The following is a 16,286-nucleotide window of genomic DNA, read 5'->3' on the forward strand; positions in this document are numbered from 1 at the left end:
TTTTACTGTCATATAAAACAATACTAAATTGAAACTTATAAATAAAAATTTTGTTAAGAAAATAAAATCTTATTAAAATTAATTAACTCAGAAATTAACGACTAAGTAAAATCACTAATTTTATTATATTATTGTTTTTAAAACTAAAAAACAAAATTAATAATTAGATTATGTTTAATAAATAAATTAAAATTAATTAAAGTATCGTAACGACCAATTAAAGAATTTAATTCTCAATGTATATTTTATACAATATAAAATCACATTTGAACTTATTTACAACACACTTCCACATATCAACTTTTATATATAATATATATATATATAGTTTCACACAATTATTTAATTTTTGTGTAAAACAAATAATTCACAATTTTATTTAAAAACAGTCAATTGAAAGATGTAAAAGTGTCTTTTTTCCATACACTCAGATTCACATTTATATTTAATTTAATTTGTGTTCATTGAAAAGAAATTCACTTCTTGATTTCATTGCTTTTTTCTCAATTATAAAGAAATATTCTTATAGTACAAAAAGGCAGCATTGAGAAGTCGAATGTATTGAATAATTACAATTTCATTTTCAAATATTACGTAAATGAGCATTTCACCTCTTGAGAATACTAGAGAAGAGCAAATGTACTTAAATAACTAGAAAAGCAGTCTCACATGATGATTTGTTGTTTTTTTAGAATAATAATTAGATATTATATCACATAACGAGGTGGATTTATAAAATAAAGATCATTATAAACTTCCGAATCGTCAATATCTGGTAGACCTTGTATTGTCGTCCTTTCCTTACGTATGCCACCAAAAACAATTAATTCACCACGTCCAAGTGCAAGGGAATAAAGTATTCTTTCATCAGGACCCGATTGTCCATTTTGCTTTAATGGCATCCACGATGCCGTGCAATCGTCACACAAAACATTTGTGATGTCAAGAATAAATATCGATAAAGTATTCTCAGTTTTTTTTACCGCTTTCGTTTGAACTTTACGACTTTGTATTCTCTCCTCCATACGACGCAACGATTCCAATTGTCGTTGACGATTTGCTTTGGAATTTGCCCTCACTATTTCGCCACGAAATGCAGCCATACTCAAATTACTGTCATTATAAAATGACATTCTCTTTGGTAATGTGGGATTTGTTGGATTTAAATGTCCATTACGTTCTGTTGTTAATCTCGAAAATATTCCATGACGTCCGTTTACATTTTCGTCACGATCTACTTCTTGCGGTGCACTTCTTCGCCTGTAATGAAAATTAATTTTTCAGTTCATAATTTAATAATTAATTATCAATTTGTTAATTAAATTACGATTGGTAAACATTTACCTTTCATTCGAAGTAACCTCGGAAGGTTGAGGCGGTTGGCAGGCAACATTTTTTTGAGGTATACTCATTTCGTTGGGTTGTGAGGGACGTTTACTTTTACTCAAAACAATTATATAATTTCCTACCTGAAAAATAAGAAAATTAAACATTTCGACGAATTTAAAATTGTCCACTTTGGAAAAAGAATTTAAAATTAATGAAAAATTTAAGTAAATTAAAATACTTTGCAAGCTTGATGACACCAAACACGAGACGGAGCCCATTCGGTGTTTCGCATATTTATTTTTTTCCATGTCCAAATTGGATCTTCCATTGTCAACAGCCACGCGTCTTCCATTGGGGAATTAGGTCCAATACATCCACCTAAAAATCAGTAAGAAAAAAATTAGAATTATGCAAATAGAAATATGCAATTGCATAATTCTATTTTTTTTTTAAATTTTACCAAGAATAAGAAGATGCTTTTCGTCGAGTTCAATTTGTGATTGTCCGTAACGTGCTTGCGGTTTTGGATTAAATGTCGCTTGCTTGTGCCAACAGTAAGTATCTAAATTCAAACACCAAATGTCATTCGAACTGGGATAAAGATCGCCACTATAACCATTGCAAACGCCACCGAAAACAACCATTAAATTCCCATGAATTGTCGCCGAATGTGCCGAAGTTGGTGGCGGACTTTCCAAAGAGCAAACAGCACTCCAGCGATTGGATTCGATCGAATAGACATGTAATTCATTAAATAATTTCCATTGCTAAAAATAATAAAATAACTAATTAATAACATAAATATAAATAAAATAAAGAATACGAATTTTTATAAAGTACCTGATGAACGGGATATGGAGAAGGATGAGACCAGCCTCCAAAAAGAATAAATTTCTTCTTGTAATGTAACATAGTGGCACAAGCCTTCGGTGACGGATAACTTCCCATAGTAATCGGTCTCACCCATTTTCGAGTGTCCAAATTCAATTTCCATAAATCGTTGAAAGTCGTGCACGTTGCTGTACAGCCGCCAAAAATATACATCGAATTCTCATACGTACAAGCCGAATGTGAATGTCTCTTGGATATTATTGGACAATGAGATGGCGATACAGAATTCCAAAATAATGAACCGTAAGAAACAGATTTTTGAAAATGTGTCTCACTATGTTCGATAACATCTGTTCACAAACAAAATATATTAGTTAACGAGAGAATAATTTTTGTTACGAAAATAATTAGCATAGAAGCAAAAAAAGACAAAATAAAATATATTAAATAGAAATATACTAAAAAAATCTCCTTTTACTTACTTTTAGTTGCCCGATACCATCGTTTAGATACAAACATACATTCCTGTAAATCCTTATAAGGTGGTATCAAACTCAAAATATATTCTAAAATTTCATCTGGAAGATCGTCGATTTTACATTGCATTTTGAAAAAAACTTTTGAATATATAACACTTAAGACTCAAATTTCACTCAACAGACTCTAAAGTAAATGATATCAACATCCATTTCTTGTAAAATCCCAATTTTTTAATATACTTCATATAAACACTTAATTTTCACCTCAAGTATATTCTCTAATATCGTTTACTCACTGAGAAATTAAATATACACCTATTCACTGTAATAACAAGTTTAAAAATAGTTTTTCACTTTAAACAATGAATTTGACATATTTCGACGGCCATTTTTGTATTTACGAAAAAATTTCAAAAATACGCATGCGCAATTAAGTAACGCCATCTGACAAAAAAATCTGCAACTTAAATGTCAATTTTTAACAATTTTTAATTGCAATATTTTTTGCAAGAGGCGCAGCTTTCGTCAGCCAGTAAATGTAAACAAACAAAAAAATCAAGAAGCTTTTCTTTCGGTAGGATCTTTTTCCACTATTTTTTGTATAAAGCTCACATTTTTTTAAAGTTACTTTATAAGAGATATGTTCTCTATATTGACCGTTTAGCCATTAATAATTAACAATAAATAAAAAGTAGAGAAGTTAAATAAACTAATAAACATAACCAAAAAATATTCACAACCTGCCAACCAGTAACAAGACTGATTTCTTAATTTCGAATTTATGAAAATGAATATTCCAACACTTACAACTGATTTAAAAATGCCAAAAATTCTTTGGTATCAAACTGACTATCATGTTAATCTGCGAATACAATTAATTGATGTAGATAAATATTATTTACGAGTTGACAGAGAACAATTACATTTCAGGTACTTATGAAATTTATTTTTTGTAAACTTTTTCATAATCGTATTATAATATAGTTTCATTTATTATTTTTTAAATTTTATATTCATACTGTTCAATTTAATATTATGTAAAAAACGCTTCTTTAAAATGGAACATTTTTTCATTTACAGTACAATTGTCAACGACACGAAATATTACGTTATCATAAATTTATTTGGAGCAGTTATAGCAGAGAGGACTATAACTACAAAAACCGAGAGAGAAGTGAGAATTAAAATTTTTAAGGGTCATCTAGGCACCGACTGGCTGAGATTGCAAATTGAGCAAGAAAAAAGTCCAATGATTCAAATTGATCCTGATCGAATGATCAAAAATGAACCAAAAGAAATCAAATATCCCGTCAACTATGGTAAACAATTGTGTTATTAATAAACATAATTATCAATTAATTATTATTAAAAATTGTTATGTTATTAATAAACATAATTATTAATTAATTATTATTAAAAATTGTTCAATTATGTTATTTCAATGCAGAAGCAGGAGAATTAGTAGCAGCCTACAAAAAACTAAACAACATTAAACACATATACCCTGATGAACCAAGTTCCGATGAAGGAGAATCTGAAGACGAGATTTTCGATTCATATTTCGATTAGGATTAAAAAATTACTTTGAAATATTTTCTCTTCTGAGACTCATTGTGCCCGAATTATTTCACATAATCGAGATTCCTCAATAATATTTTTGATACACTATAAAATTTAATAGAAAAAAATTAACCATGTTAAAAAAGGAGTATGTGTATATATATTTAACTAAATACACAATTTTCGAAGTTATAGATGATATTTTACAATTTCATGAATTGTTGTTAAAAAAATAAAAGAAAAAACTAATAGAAATTATACTTGAATTTTCAATACATAAAAGCTATGTCATATTCATACCTTAAATTTAAATTGCAATAATGACGTAATTATTATTTTTGTAATATAATCATTGAAATAAATAATAATTTTGTAATTATTTCATATTTTTTTTCATTTGTAATTTGAGAAATCGAGTTTGATGACACAGATTATCTCAGAAATGCCTTTAATTAAACTATAGAGTCTCGATTAATTATAGAATTTGATGAGACCGTCTTTTTTTAATTAAACCGGAAATAATATTTTTTCCCCTTAGATTGCAAAATATAAATATTATAACAATTAAATATTATTATTGTATAATAATACAATTATATAATACTTGGCAATAATAATAATAATTTTTTACTATAAGAAGTATTTAGTAAAAAATAAATTTATTTCAAAAAGTTTATTTTTAATACACAAGTATTTTTTTACCTATACATTAAATTTAATCGAGACTCCAAAAGTCATATTCATAAACATTACGTAAAATAATCAAACTGGTATCGTGAATAAACTATAAAATAAATGTTTTAAATAAAATTTAATTTTACAACAGCGACTATTGTGCACAAATTATTTCGAGTAATCTACATTATATTTGGCTAAGACTTAATTATACAAAAAGATGTACATATAATTATATTAAAAATACTTCAATTTTAGTAAACAATTATTCAGAATTTAATTTTTTCCAGTATGAAAAAAAACGTCTTATTGAGTAAATCATTTACAATATTATTTGTTCATAATGCTTTTTGACGATAATTCTTTTAATATGAATTAACGTTACTTTTGTTAATTATATTTTCAAACAGAATCTTAATGGAATGTTTGAGCAATAAACTAAAATATTTTTTTGTTTATACTTTTAAGTATTTAATACAATATTTTTAACACAAGAAAAAGTGTCTACTAAATTTATCCAAAACATTTACCATTGTTACGTGCAATTTGAGAAATTTATAACAAAGTTGAATGGTAACCATTGTTAATTTATATATTAACAAACTCTGCATATACATATTACATAATTTATATTCTTTTTGAATTTCTTTTTAATATAAATACAAAATTATCCCAATATGATAAAAATTCTGATAAATTTTGTTTAATAATTTTTATAAATTCAAACAATCAGGAAGTATGTCAAAATCTTATAAGGATTACTTGAAATTTTGTAAAAATTTATATATATTCTCAACTCTAATAATTAATGCAAGATTAGAAAGATTATTATCGTCAGTTTTATATTTACTTACAAAAAAGAAACATACAAAAAACAAAAATTCTATACAATACACAAATTTTTCATTTGTTACACAAACAATTAATAAATCCATAAACTAGATTGTTTCAAAAAAAAGAAATTAAAAAAAAATCAAACTCTTCATTGACAAATTAATTATTTATAAGTCGTAAACTATTCTGTTTTTTCTGTAATTTATGAATTATTTAGGAAAGAAAGCTATCATCCTAGAATAAGACAATTTTTTTATAGAATACTATAGAAATTTTTTTCCATTTTTTCAACAACCTTCCAACGAGAGTCTCTGATTAATATTTTCAACTCGAACCTTCATCTCTCTGAGTATATCTTCAGCAAGACTATCGACAGTCGTATATCTAACTTTAAAAAAATTGAAAATATCTACTAGAAATTCTATAACCTGATCCCTGAAATACTGGCAAGTTGATCGTAAACTTCCTTCTGGTCCTAGAAATCCCCAAATCAAAACTGGCGAGACTTGTTCTGATATTGAATAAAAATGTGCCAAAAATCCTTTATCGTATTTAAGCATTTGTCTTTTGCCCACAAGAACGGACCACACGGCAGTGCCTATCGCCTGAAAATAAAATATTTTTTAAATTATCTTCCATTATACGTGCGAATTTCAAGTATTATTATAAATTATAATTCAGAAAATAGAAATCCATAGAAATTTTGTTTTTATACCGTTTCCCTGAAACTGGCGGATATCCAACGATTTTGAAGAATAGCTTTAATAGAAGACGGAGGTTTATCCACTTCCTCGAAAGCATCGAGAAGTATGAAATCAATGAGAACGTCATAGAAATTTAAACACAAAACACCTCTCCCAGATAATTCCTCTTGCATTGTACTGTAATTCTTTTTATCTTGCAAAAACACCATCATTCGTTCGTAATGGACTAAATAATCTTTGGGATCCTAAAACATTTTTTTGTATGTAAGAATAAAAAAATCAAATAAAAAAAAATTTCAATACAAATAATTTATAAAATTAAATAAATAAAATATTAAGATAACACACTGTTCGACAAAACTAATTAATTAGACAACTGACCTAATTAATTAATTAGTTAATATACTGATAATTAAAAAAAATAATTGTAAATTGAATGAAAAATTAACCTTATCAGCGAAGATAATTAAATCACTTATAAGTTGCCGTCCTACGTCTGCAATCCAAGCTGCTGCAGCAGGCCAACCAAAAAGTTTCGAGTACGCCTGCCGTAAACAATGCACTTTTGCTAAATATTCAACGTCTGAGCCACATTTCACCAACTCCGTGTGAAGTCGACTAAATTGAAAACAATTTAACGATTACAACCAGAGAAAAAATACATTGATATACTTGCTTCAAATAAATATTTACATTTTTCAAAATAAATTATACTTGAAACATAAAAATAATAATAAAATAAATTTCTCTTGATATATACATAGAAGAAAAATAAACGAGGAAATCGTTTTTAACATTTTGTTTTTCAGAAAATAAAAATTACAAATCATATTTATTTAAATTATATAATTTGTAAATAACCGCGCATTGCTAAAAATTCCTCCAGTCAGGAAAAATTTATGACATACATAACTATTGGAATTATCATATACTTAATATGAGAAAATATAGCGCAATTTAATCTCACAAATAGTTTTTAAATTGACTTCAAAAATAATAAATTTTCATTGAGAATTGAAAAATCCCACATTAATTGACAGTTTATTTTTATGAGGTATTAAAAAATGTATTCATTATAGACTCCGCACCGTTTTCATAACTCAACTAACAAATGTTTTAAAGTCACCAAAATTCTAATAGCAGTTAATCCGAGGATTAATTTCTTTATTTTTTTTATAATTTAAATGAAAAAAAAATCTGCTTTTATTAGCAGTCGATTGTGAAAACAGATTTAATGACATTACTGCTAGCTGCGAGTCAGCCATAAAATTTTAATTAAAAGAGCCAACAGAGTACTTTACACTTGATAAAATTCACATAAAAATTTACGCGTAATATAATCCAGAGAAATTTTTCATTCGTAACAAAATATAATTTATTTGATTTGAATAAAATAAAATATTAATTGTCTCCAGAGGGCCTATACAATAACATTTATTTCTTGTTTCACAAATTTTACTTTCGACAAATAAAATCTTACTTTCTATATGAAATAAGATTTTATTTGTCGAAAGTAAAATTTTTATTTGCATCAAATAAAATTATTTGTTATTATTTACTAGACATTTATTTATTTACTTGAATCTAGCAATATTTATTTGAATAGAATAAAATTTATTTCAATCGATCAAAATCTATATTTGAAGAAAATAAAATTTCTATGAATAGGATCTTATTTATTAAAATCGAATAAAATCTACTTGGAGAAAATAAAATATAGTTGAAAGAGTAAAATTTATTCGAACAAAATAAAATTTGCTTGAAGAAATATTTATTCTTGTGAGACAAAATACTTTTTTCAATTTGCGATAATCAAATTTTAAATTTTTTCTCAAATAACTAAAAGAGAAAACAATTTCGATTTACACTTTTCTGCTTTAAAATGAAAATAATCATTACCGACATGTGACGCCTTTATCCTCGTGTTGTTTTAGAGCAGCGTGATAAAGTTTCTGTTTTTCAAAATGTGGAAAGAATTCGGCAAACTCTTCAAATTCACGTAGATCTGCAACCTGTGAAAAGTAATTAAGAACATTAATTTTTCCATCTTGTTTTTCAAATTTAAATTATTTATTTTACACTTACACCGTCCCTCGCTGATGCAAACGATTCCGGTGAGGATGCAGCCTCAGGTTTATCTTTAATTGTCGACAAACGATGAGTCCCCACTGTCGAGGGTTTGTGACTTTCTTCACTTTCAGTGTCATTTCGAAAAAGTACAGAATGCTGCAAAATTATCATTGAAAATTTATTAGTTCAACAATTCACTCATTTAATACAACAAATTTATGAGAAATTAAAAATCATTTCTAAATTTGGTTCAATATTTTTATTTCAATAAACTTATATTGTTTAATTAAATTAATTTACAGGACGACAATATTTAAAAACTTATGAAAAAATACAAACATAAAAAAATGGAAAAACAAAAATAATGGTAAATACAAAATATAAAAACAAAAATAACGGTAAATGAAAAATGGAAAAACAAAAATAATGGTAAATACAAAATATAGAAACAAAAATAACGGTAAATGAAAAATGGAAAAACAAAAATAATGGTAAATAAAAAGTAAGAAAAAAAATAGTAAATAAAAAACATAAATTTTAACCAAATTTAAAATACCAATTTTTGATTTCACATGTAAAAATATTCACCAAGAAACAATAAATTACCTTTTCTAAAAAAAGTGAAAGGAAAAATTAAAAATCAAATCTTTCCATGTTCCACATAAAACGTAAAAATTTAAAAAAAATTAATTTTTCTAAACATTGAACTATAAAATTTCTACGTTCAACTACACCCCTTTTACAAAAATTGTTGTTTTGAAAGAAAAATAGTGAGAACGCACGAGAGAGAAAGAGAGTGATGCGTGGAAATTCTCAGACTTTATACGCGAGTAAGTACTTTCTTTCATGAACTAAAGCTGTATAATCACTCATCTCCGTCAAAGATCAAGTGACTTATTACGTTAATTGCACCAGTCAATTAACGTACAAATTGAATCAATTTATAGATTTTTTCTCTTTTTTTTAAATCTATTAATTGACAATCAATTTTATAAACCTGCAGTTTATAACAAGTAACTTATAATTTTCTCTCTTATCCAAATTCAACTGAATAAAAGAATAAAAATAACAATAGCAATAAAATAAAAATAGTAATTAATTAAAATAATATTAATATCATTAATATTTTAATACTGACAATATTAATAATTTAATAATTAAAATTAAAAGAAAAAAATTTAATTTTTTGTTGAAAAATTCACCTGATCAATAAAGAGAAGTTCTGCATTGTTCTGCACTTGATATCCCAAATCGAGTAATTCTTGAACATCGTGAGTGAATGCCGCATCGGCTTTTGATGGTAATGCCAAAGTATCGTTGTTCAAAGCCGAACTAAATGCAGTAAGAGCATCCTCCCAGCAATAAAGTGCCTTTTCCAGTGCCTCCAGCCCTGTACCGTTGATTTACACTGCATTACACATCCGTTTACTTCTAGAGATTTATCATTATTGTCGCTATTAAAGCGATATATACTACATATTAAATTTATTTTATTTAAAATCCCTATCTCTCTTCTCTATCAAGTATTATTTATATTTAAAAGATTAAATCAATCCAAGTCGTCTCAGATGTATCAAATATCAAATCAGACATACGTTTAGATAAAATTCGCAAAATCACTAAATTCGATAACTGATCAAATAATATTTAGGATAAACAGTAATGAGCTTGAGTATAATAATTAGGCCAATCGTCAAAAATATTTTCATTCCAACGCTTGCCAAAAAACTTTTCATTAAACCATATAATCCCTAGAATCGTCAATGCAAAATAATTGAATTTTTTATCACCTTCAATTTATAGTCTTCAATCAAATCAAGAGCGAAGAAAAGAGGAATAAAATTACCGAAGCGATAAGTAATTGCAAGAAACTTTTTCCTATGAACAAATTTCCACGAGATGAATAAATTACACAAACCGAGCGACAGATATTGTCCTTGAAGAAGCAATTCAACAACACATCAAATTTGCATTTTAGAGTGAGATATTATTTTCATAATTTCTTAATTCCAAAAGTGATGATAATATATATATAAATTTAAAAAAAGAACTTGCGAAATTGTAAATTTTTCTACGAATTTTACAGAATTTAAAATAAACAGCGCATTATTTATCAAAACCTTTCAACAGAATTTCAACTCTTATACTATAATATATCATGCGTTTTCTCTAAATCAAAATTAACATTAAAATAGGTTTATTAAGCTTTTCCTTGAAAGCAAAATATAAATAAGCTTAAGAGAATATTTACAATTCCAGTCGCACAAAATTTATTATTGCAAAACAAAACTTTATTTAACTGCCAAAAGAATTTGCAAACCTCGATAATTTCAAGAATTAGAATCGCGTTTAACAAATAAAAGAAAAAAATAACAATTTCAAAATAGAAAAATTAGGACTTATACACGAACATTTATAACACACTTTGCTATATAAATTACAAATAACGAATGTTTTCCTGAGATTGCAAAAATATAATCGTAATACTGTTATATGTTTGTTATATCCTTGAATTTCAATCAACATTATATTCGCCTTTCGTATATGATCTCAATAATTACAGATTAATATCTTCTAAAAGAAAATCATTCATTTCTAACCAGCGATTCAAGACTCTTTATCGTCCGATTATACAGATAATTTTTGCATAATTTTGTTCCAATGCAATAAAATAAACTATAAGTAAAAAATTGCGCATTTATCAAAAAATTACCATAGATAGAATTATTTGAATCAGATTTTATTAAACGAATACTAAATCAATTAGAATAATATATAAAATATAATATAATATATTAAATACTACTGATAATTCATTAATTTAGACAAATTTAGTATAACTTTTGAAATATAAATTTCAAATTTTTCTATATAAATTTCTGGAAAAATTCTTACAAAAATAATGAATCTTTATTATATTAAAGGTTAAAACTATCGCTCATCGAGGCAATCTAACTTTCTGCCCTTTTCACATATTCGAGGAAATAACGCATTTAATCAACAAATAATTCAAAACTAATTTGCGTAATATTTCCTGACCATAAAAGCCATCGATTTCTCGTCCTTAACAGTGTTTATGTACCTTCTTCGTCTATTAACTCTATTTTAAACTCCACCCTAAAGAGATTTCAGGACCTTTCGAAATTGGCAACGAGGTGAATGATTCAAGCAATTAAGTATAGTATATAACTAAGAGCGAGAGAGAGAGGGAGACCAGAAATTATGAGCGTTAATTAAAGACTCGACTCTATTACATAGCTCGTCTATTATTTCCTGCAATTTTTGATTAACTATATGGCACATTTTATTCCATATCATTTTGAAAAATTTTAATTACATAACTGTTTTATAAGAGTTCAAAAATTGGATATTATTTTTTCCCTATCGTTTATAATAAACAGAAAAACACATATAAAAAATTGTTTTAAATATTTTAAGTATAACAAAAAATTATATATAAAAATGACCCTTAGAGGAAATAAAGAAAATCATTTTTTTTTTGCGAAATTCTATATAATATGTAAAAGTTAATCCGATAACGGTTGCTGTTATTTGGAACAAAGTTTCGTGTTTTCAGAACGAGTAAAGAGGATTATGTTCAAAACCTTTGACTGCATTTAAATGGAAACAAAGTGCTTTGTTGCTCACGTCAAAGATTTAAGTCTTTTGTCTTCGCCATCCTCGAAATTTGCTCTAAATTTAAAGAAAGGCTTTAACAAGGATCTTATCAAAAACTACCCCAGTGGGAAATTGACAATCAATTCTTATCGCCAATATTAACCCAAGGCTAAAATTATATAAATACTACAATATACACGAATTTAAAATTTTAAATAAATAAGTATTAAATTAAATTGAATTGAAATAAATTAAATTAAATATAAATTATGTAATGCGTAATATAATCTAATTATTTTCTAACGTCTGCAAAATTGTAAACAAAAAATATTCAAGTTTTATAAAAGCCTTATTTTGACAATTTTTTCCCCTTTGATGTAAAGAAATATGAGAAACGGAATGTCGAGACTTATCATTCAATACACAGAGAGACACCAACAATGTAGAAGTTGTTCATTCAAGTATATATACATATATATAATAAGAACTTGAAAAGCGACGATTTGGCAAAAATTGTCCTCCCGACACTGAGTACTTAAGTCTTTCAATTTTGCGACGTCGCCGTGTCTCGCTCTCGGCTAGCTGTCTTTTACGTTTTTGTGTATAAAAAGCTCATGCAAAATAGCACACAACTACTTATCTATATGCGCGAAATTTGAAAAGAGAAAATTCTTAGCTTCACTATATTTCACATTCTAAACACCTAGACTTTTTATTATTAAAAGAAAAAAGAAGAGGAAAACAGAAAGAGAAGCGACGACGCGCTTCATCATCTTTTCGAGGAGACTAGAGAGCATACATAAACTTGAGGTACATTTTGCCCCATACACTAAACACAACATGAACAAAACAAACAAAAAGCTAAAAAGTAAAAAACAAAATAGAAACAAAAAGTTGGAGACAAAAAAGAAACATCAAGGCAGAAACTACATCAGTAATAGCGCAATATTTTACTATAAAAGTAATAAAAGTTTTTCTTATATTTATTAATTTATTTCTAATACTTTAAATTGATAAAACTCGACATATACGAACAAACTGTCTTTCATTTAAAAAGATAAAAGAAACCTCAACACGACTTCTAAATTACATTAAAACTTCTTTTTTTTAAATGAAAATCAATTAAATGAAAAATGAATCTTTTATTCAGAGCGCTATCAAACTTTGTAACCATTTGTAAAAATTCAATTACCCTCTCAATAGCTCGAGCTAATTGCGAGTTTTTATTTTTTTTCTTTTTTATCATTCTCAAGCACTCCATTCAGGGCATTGTACAGATAACGAATGAGGGGACTCCGACGTAGCAGTTGGGTGCGAAGTTTCAGTAATGTAAAGAATTTATGAATGAGTGGGTGTTCCCGGATGGCAGTCAACCTAGAAAACAATTAACTTCGTGATTCTCAACCCCCCTTGGAACAAGATTTGACATAATATTTCATTGTAACAGGGATTCCAAAACGGCATTGTCATCAAATGTCGTGTTTAAATCGTTTTTTTTTTTGTATCCTTGAATTACACTTTTTCAATTTTTATCCATTTAAACGATAAAAGGGGGATACCGAGAATTAAATTCTTCACTTTTCAATAAGGGAAACGCAAGAAGAGCATTTTTGTAAGATTAAAATTTGCTCTCAGTACAAAATTTTCAAATGTTGTATCAAACAATTCCCAAGTTCCAGAGAGCCGTAGTATAGTAGACTTTATCGCTAGGGTTCGATTCCCCAAGGGTTCAAATTTTAATTCAACTTTTAGAATTTACTTCTTTACCCGAAAAAAATGAATCTAAATTAGTAAAGAGTCATTTAACCTTTACTCTAGGTCGAATGTCCGGAATTCAAATTATTTGAACAAGAATTTTCTTTATCGAATGGTAGAATAAACATACAATACTTATAGACATACGAGATGAAGTCATCTACAAATAATTTTCATTTATAGAACACTCTCAATTAGTAACAGAGTACTTTGTTAAATCAATAAAAGCAAAATGATTTCAAAATAATTAAAAGCAGACGGAAAATTACATTTCAAATAAGCTAAGCTTTCAAATCAAAATTTCACACAAATCTATACCAATATTGTATATTTATGATTATATCATCGAAATAAACAAGTAAATAATTGGACATCTGCTTTTTGTCGGACTTTTAAAAGAGAAATATATAAATAAAAGAGAAACACCAAAATCACAATTACAGTTGTGTGCCAAGATTCGTTTCTGTTCACTGAATTCTATCGATTCTTGTCAGACTTGAGTTTCTCCAACAAGATCCTATAGGTTTATTACTATGGATGAAAGAAAAGAAAAAGAAGAGACAGAATAGACATCAGGAGGGAGGTTATAGTACATACGAGTGGTCACTTGAGACTTTCCTTACACGTGTAAAAAAATGGGGTTTCTTTATTACATGAACCTACAACAAGATCTTTGTTTAACCAGAACATTATGAAGGGTGGCGCTCTTTTAGAAGTTGGCAAATTCAAATCAAATAAAAGAAATGGGGACTCATCTCATTCTTCAAGTGCCACTGCGGCACTGCCACATTCTTTGAGCATGTGTTTCAACTTTAACTTTTCAACTCGCACAACCTCACGCAACTATTGACCTTCGATATCTTTTATAATCTTCAATTATTTCTGTACTATTCTGCTCATAATAATTTGTTAATTAACATATATAATTTAGAATTTACTATTAAAATTTAAAAAATAATTTATTAATACGAATATATTTATTTACTTTTTAATAGAATTTAAATTCATCCTAATTTTCAAGTACACAAGTTTTTCTGTTAACCAAAAACGATAATTTGCTCGAATGATTTCGTTTAATAAAATCCGATTACAAGCATTTTTGGGTAGAAAACACGAGGGACTTTTACGATCCCCATTTTTTAGACCCAATCCAAAAAACTATAAATTAGACAGAAAAGTACTTTGTATGTCTCCATCACCTGAAATTTTATGTCTCTTAAGTTACCCTCAAATTCTTTGAAAAAAACTAACTATTTCATACAGTTATTTACTTTTGAAACAGCAATAAAAATATAAAAATGCACTTCAGAAAAAGAACCAATTTGTAATATTTCATTTCAAAATATTTAAAATCAAACTTCGGAATTTCGAAATGACTTTAGAATTTCACGAAGCATGAAAAAAAAAATGAAAATTACTAAATGTTCTACATAAAAAATTCCACACCTCAAGAAATAGAAAAAAGCAGATATTGTAGAAAAAACGTTTGTGGATCTATGCACATAATTACAAGTCCCACAGAATATCTCAAATGTATGTGCTTCTTTTTTCTAATCTTTTTTTCCAGAGATAAAACAAAGGTGCAGTTAACTCTAGTGCAATAACCATCATCGATGAAAGAGAATTCAGAGAAAACACATAGAATCTAGAAAATTGAAAATAAATGGAAGTATAAATAGTTACATAATAGTGGAATACTCTATTATGTAATAAGTACACAAATCTTACTTAAGATAACTTTTCAATTTATAATCTAAACACGCATACATGGATGAATCATCAGAAATAATTTCATCAAATGATTTAGTGTCTCGTTGTTCAACAAATTTTTTCATTTTATTATATATATATATATATCACATACAAAAATCTCGGTACGCGTATATAGTTAAAGTATATAACCTTTATGTGCTGCGAGTTTTCATATATCGCTATTCTTTGAATTCAAAAAACTCGAAAGGAGAAAATCCTATTTTATAGAAAGTCTTCATTGTGTGTATTCTGACCCCCAGACCATTGTTGAAATGAGAACACAAGAGTGCATAGACCTCGAGAAAATAGATTCAATATCCCCCTTTGCATTTTCTTCAATTTTTCCTTTTTTTTGCATTTTCAACACTTTAGACAGTAAAAATAGATTCACTAAAGAATCTGATCGTTCTGATGGTAATAAATTTTAGTATTACCATTATTCATCCATAAATGTGAAATTTTTCTGAAGACTACTGATTCGTTTTATGCAATAGGAGCAAGAGCTATAGGATGGTTGCAAACAGTGTGAAGAAAAATATTCAAAAATCGTTAATTAAGCTTTAAAAATTTATGGATGTCCTGGATCATCAACTTATGTAGTTTCCTTGAGGTTTTTGTTTTTTAGATAGTACTTGGATTCAATGGATTCAAACTAAGCATCTTATTCAAAGATAAGATT

At 27.1% G+C, this 16,286-nt stretch overlaps 3 protein-coding genes across 3 annotated transcripts in view; 1 reads left to right on the forward strand and 2 right to left on the reverse strand.

Annotated features, from left to right (window-relative positions):
* Positions 1-218: 218 nt before the first annotated feature.
* LOC122499326 (F-box only protein 42-like) lies at positions 219-3,024 on the reverse strand. The gene is made up of 6 exons (XM_043607610.1): positions 2,643-3,024; positions 2,170-2,510; positions 1,790-2,096; positions 1,568-1,707; positions 1,345-1,469; positions 219-1,260 (listed from the first exon to the last, which is right to left on the reverse strand). Exons 1-6 carry the CDS (start codon positions 2,764-2,766, stop codon positions 708-710), a joined length of 1,590 nt encoding a protein of 529 aa, XP_043463545.1. The 5' UTR covers positions 2,767-3,024; the 3' UTR covers positions 219-707.
* A 145-nt stretch (positions 3,025-3,169) lies between these two features.
* LOC122499329 lies at positions 3,170-4,578 on the forward strand. The gene is made up of 3 exons (XM_043607613.1): positions 3,170-3,569; positions 3,720-3,958; positions 4,087-4,578. Exons 1-3 carry the CDS (start codon positions 3,421-3,423, stop codon positions 4,206-4,208), a joined length of 510 nt encoding a protein of 169 aa, XP_043463548.1. The 5' UTR covers positions 3,170-3,420; the 3' UTR covers positions 4,209-4,578.
* A 1,112-nt stretch (positions 4,579-5,690) lies between these two features.
* Positions 5,691-16,286, reverse strand: part of LOC122499327 (mitoguardin) — a 31,058-nt gene continuing 20,462 nt past the window's right edge. Inside the window, exons 4-9 of the mRNA XM_043607611.1 lie at positions 9,685-9,872; positions 8,498-8,638; positions 8,312-8,424; positions 6,862-7,030; positions 6,424-6,657; positions 5,691-6,313 (exon numbers count right to left, since the gene is read on the reverse strand). Of these exons, the coding sequence (XP_043463546.1) occupies positions 5,996-6,313; positions 6,424-6,657; positions 6,862-7,030; positions 8,312-8,424; positions 8,498-8,638; positions 9,685-9,872 (1,163 nt within the window). The 3' untranslated portion in view covers positions 5,691-5,995. The remainder of the gene's footprint in view (positions 6,314-6,423; positions 6,658-6,861; positions 7,031-8,311; positions 8,425-8,497; positions 8,639-9,684; positions 9,873-16,286) is intronic.

The sequence above is a fragment of the Leptopilina heterotoma genome, unplaced genomic scaffold (assembly GCF_015476425.1).
Source record: "Leptopilina heterotoma isolate Lh14 unplaced genomic scaffold, ASM1547642v1 Lhet_167, whole genome shotgun sequence".
Taxonomy (NCBI): Eukaryota; Metazoa; Arthropoda; class Insecta; order Hymenoptera; family Figitidae; genus Leptopilina; species Leptopilina heterotoma.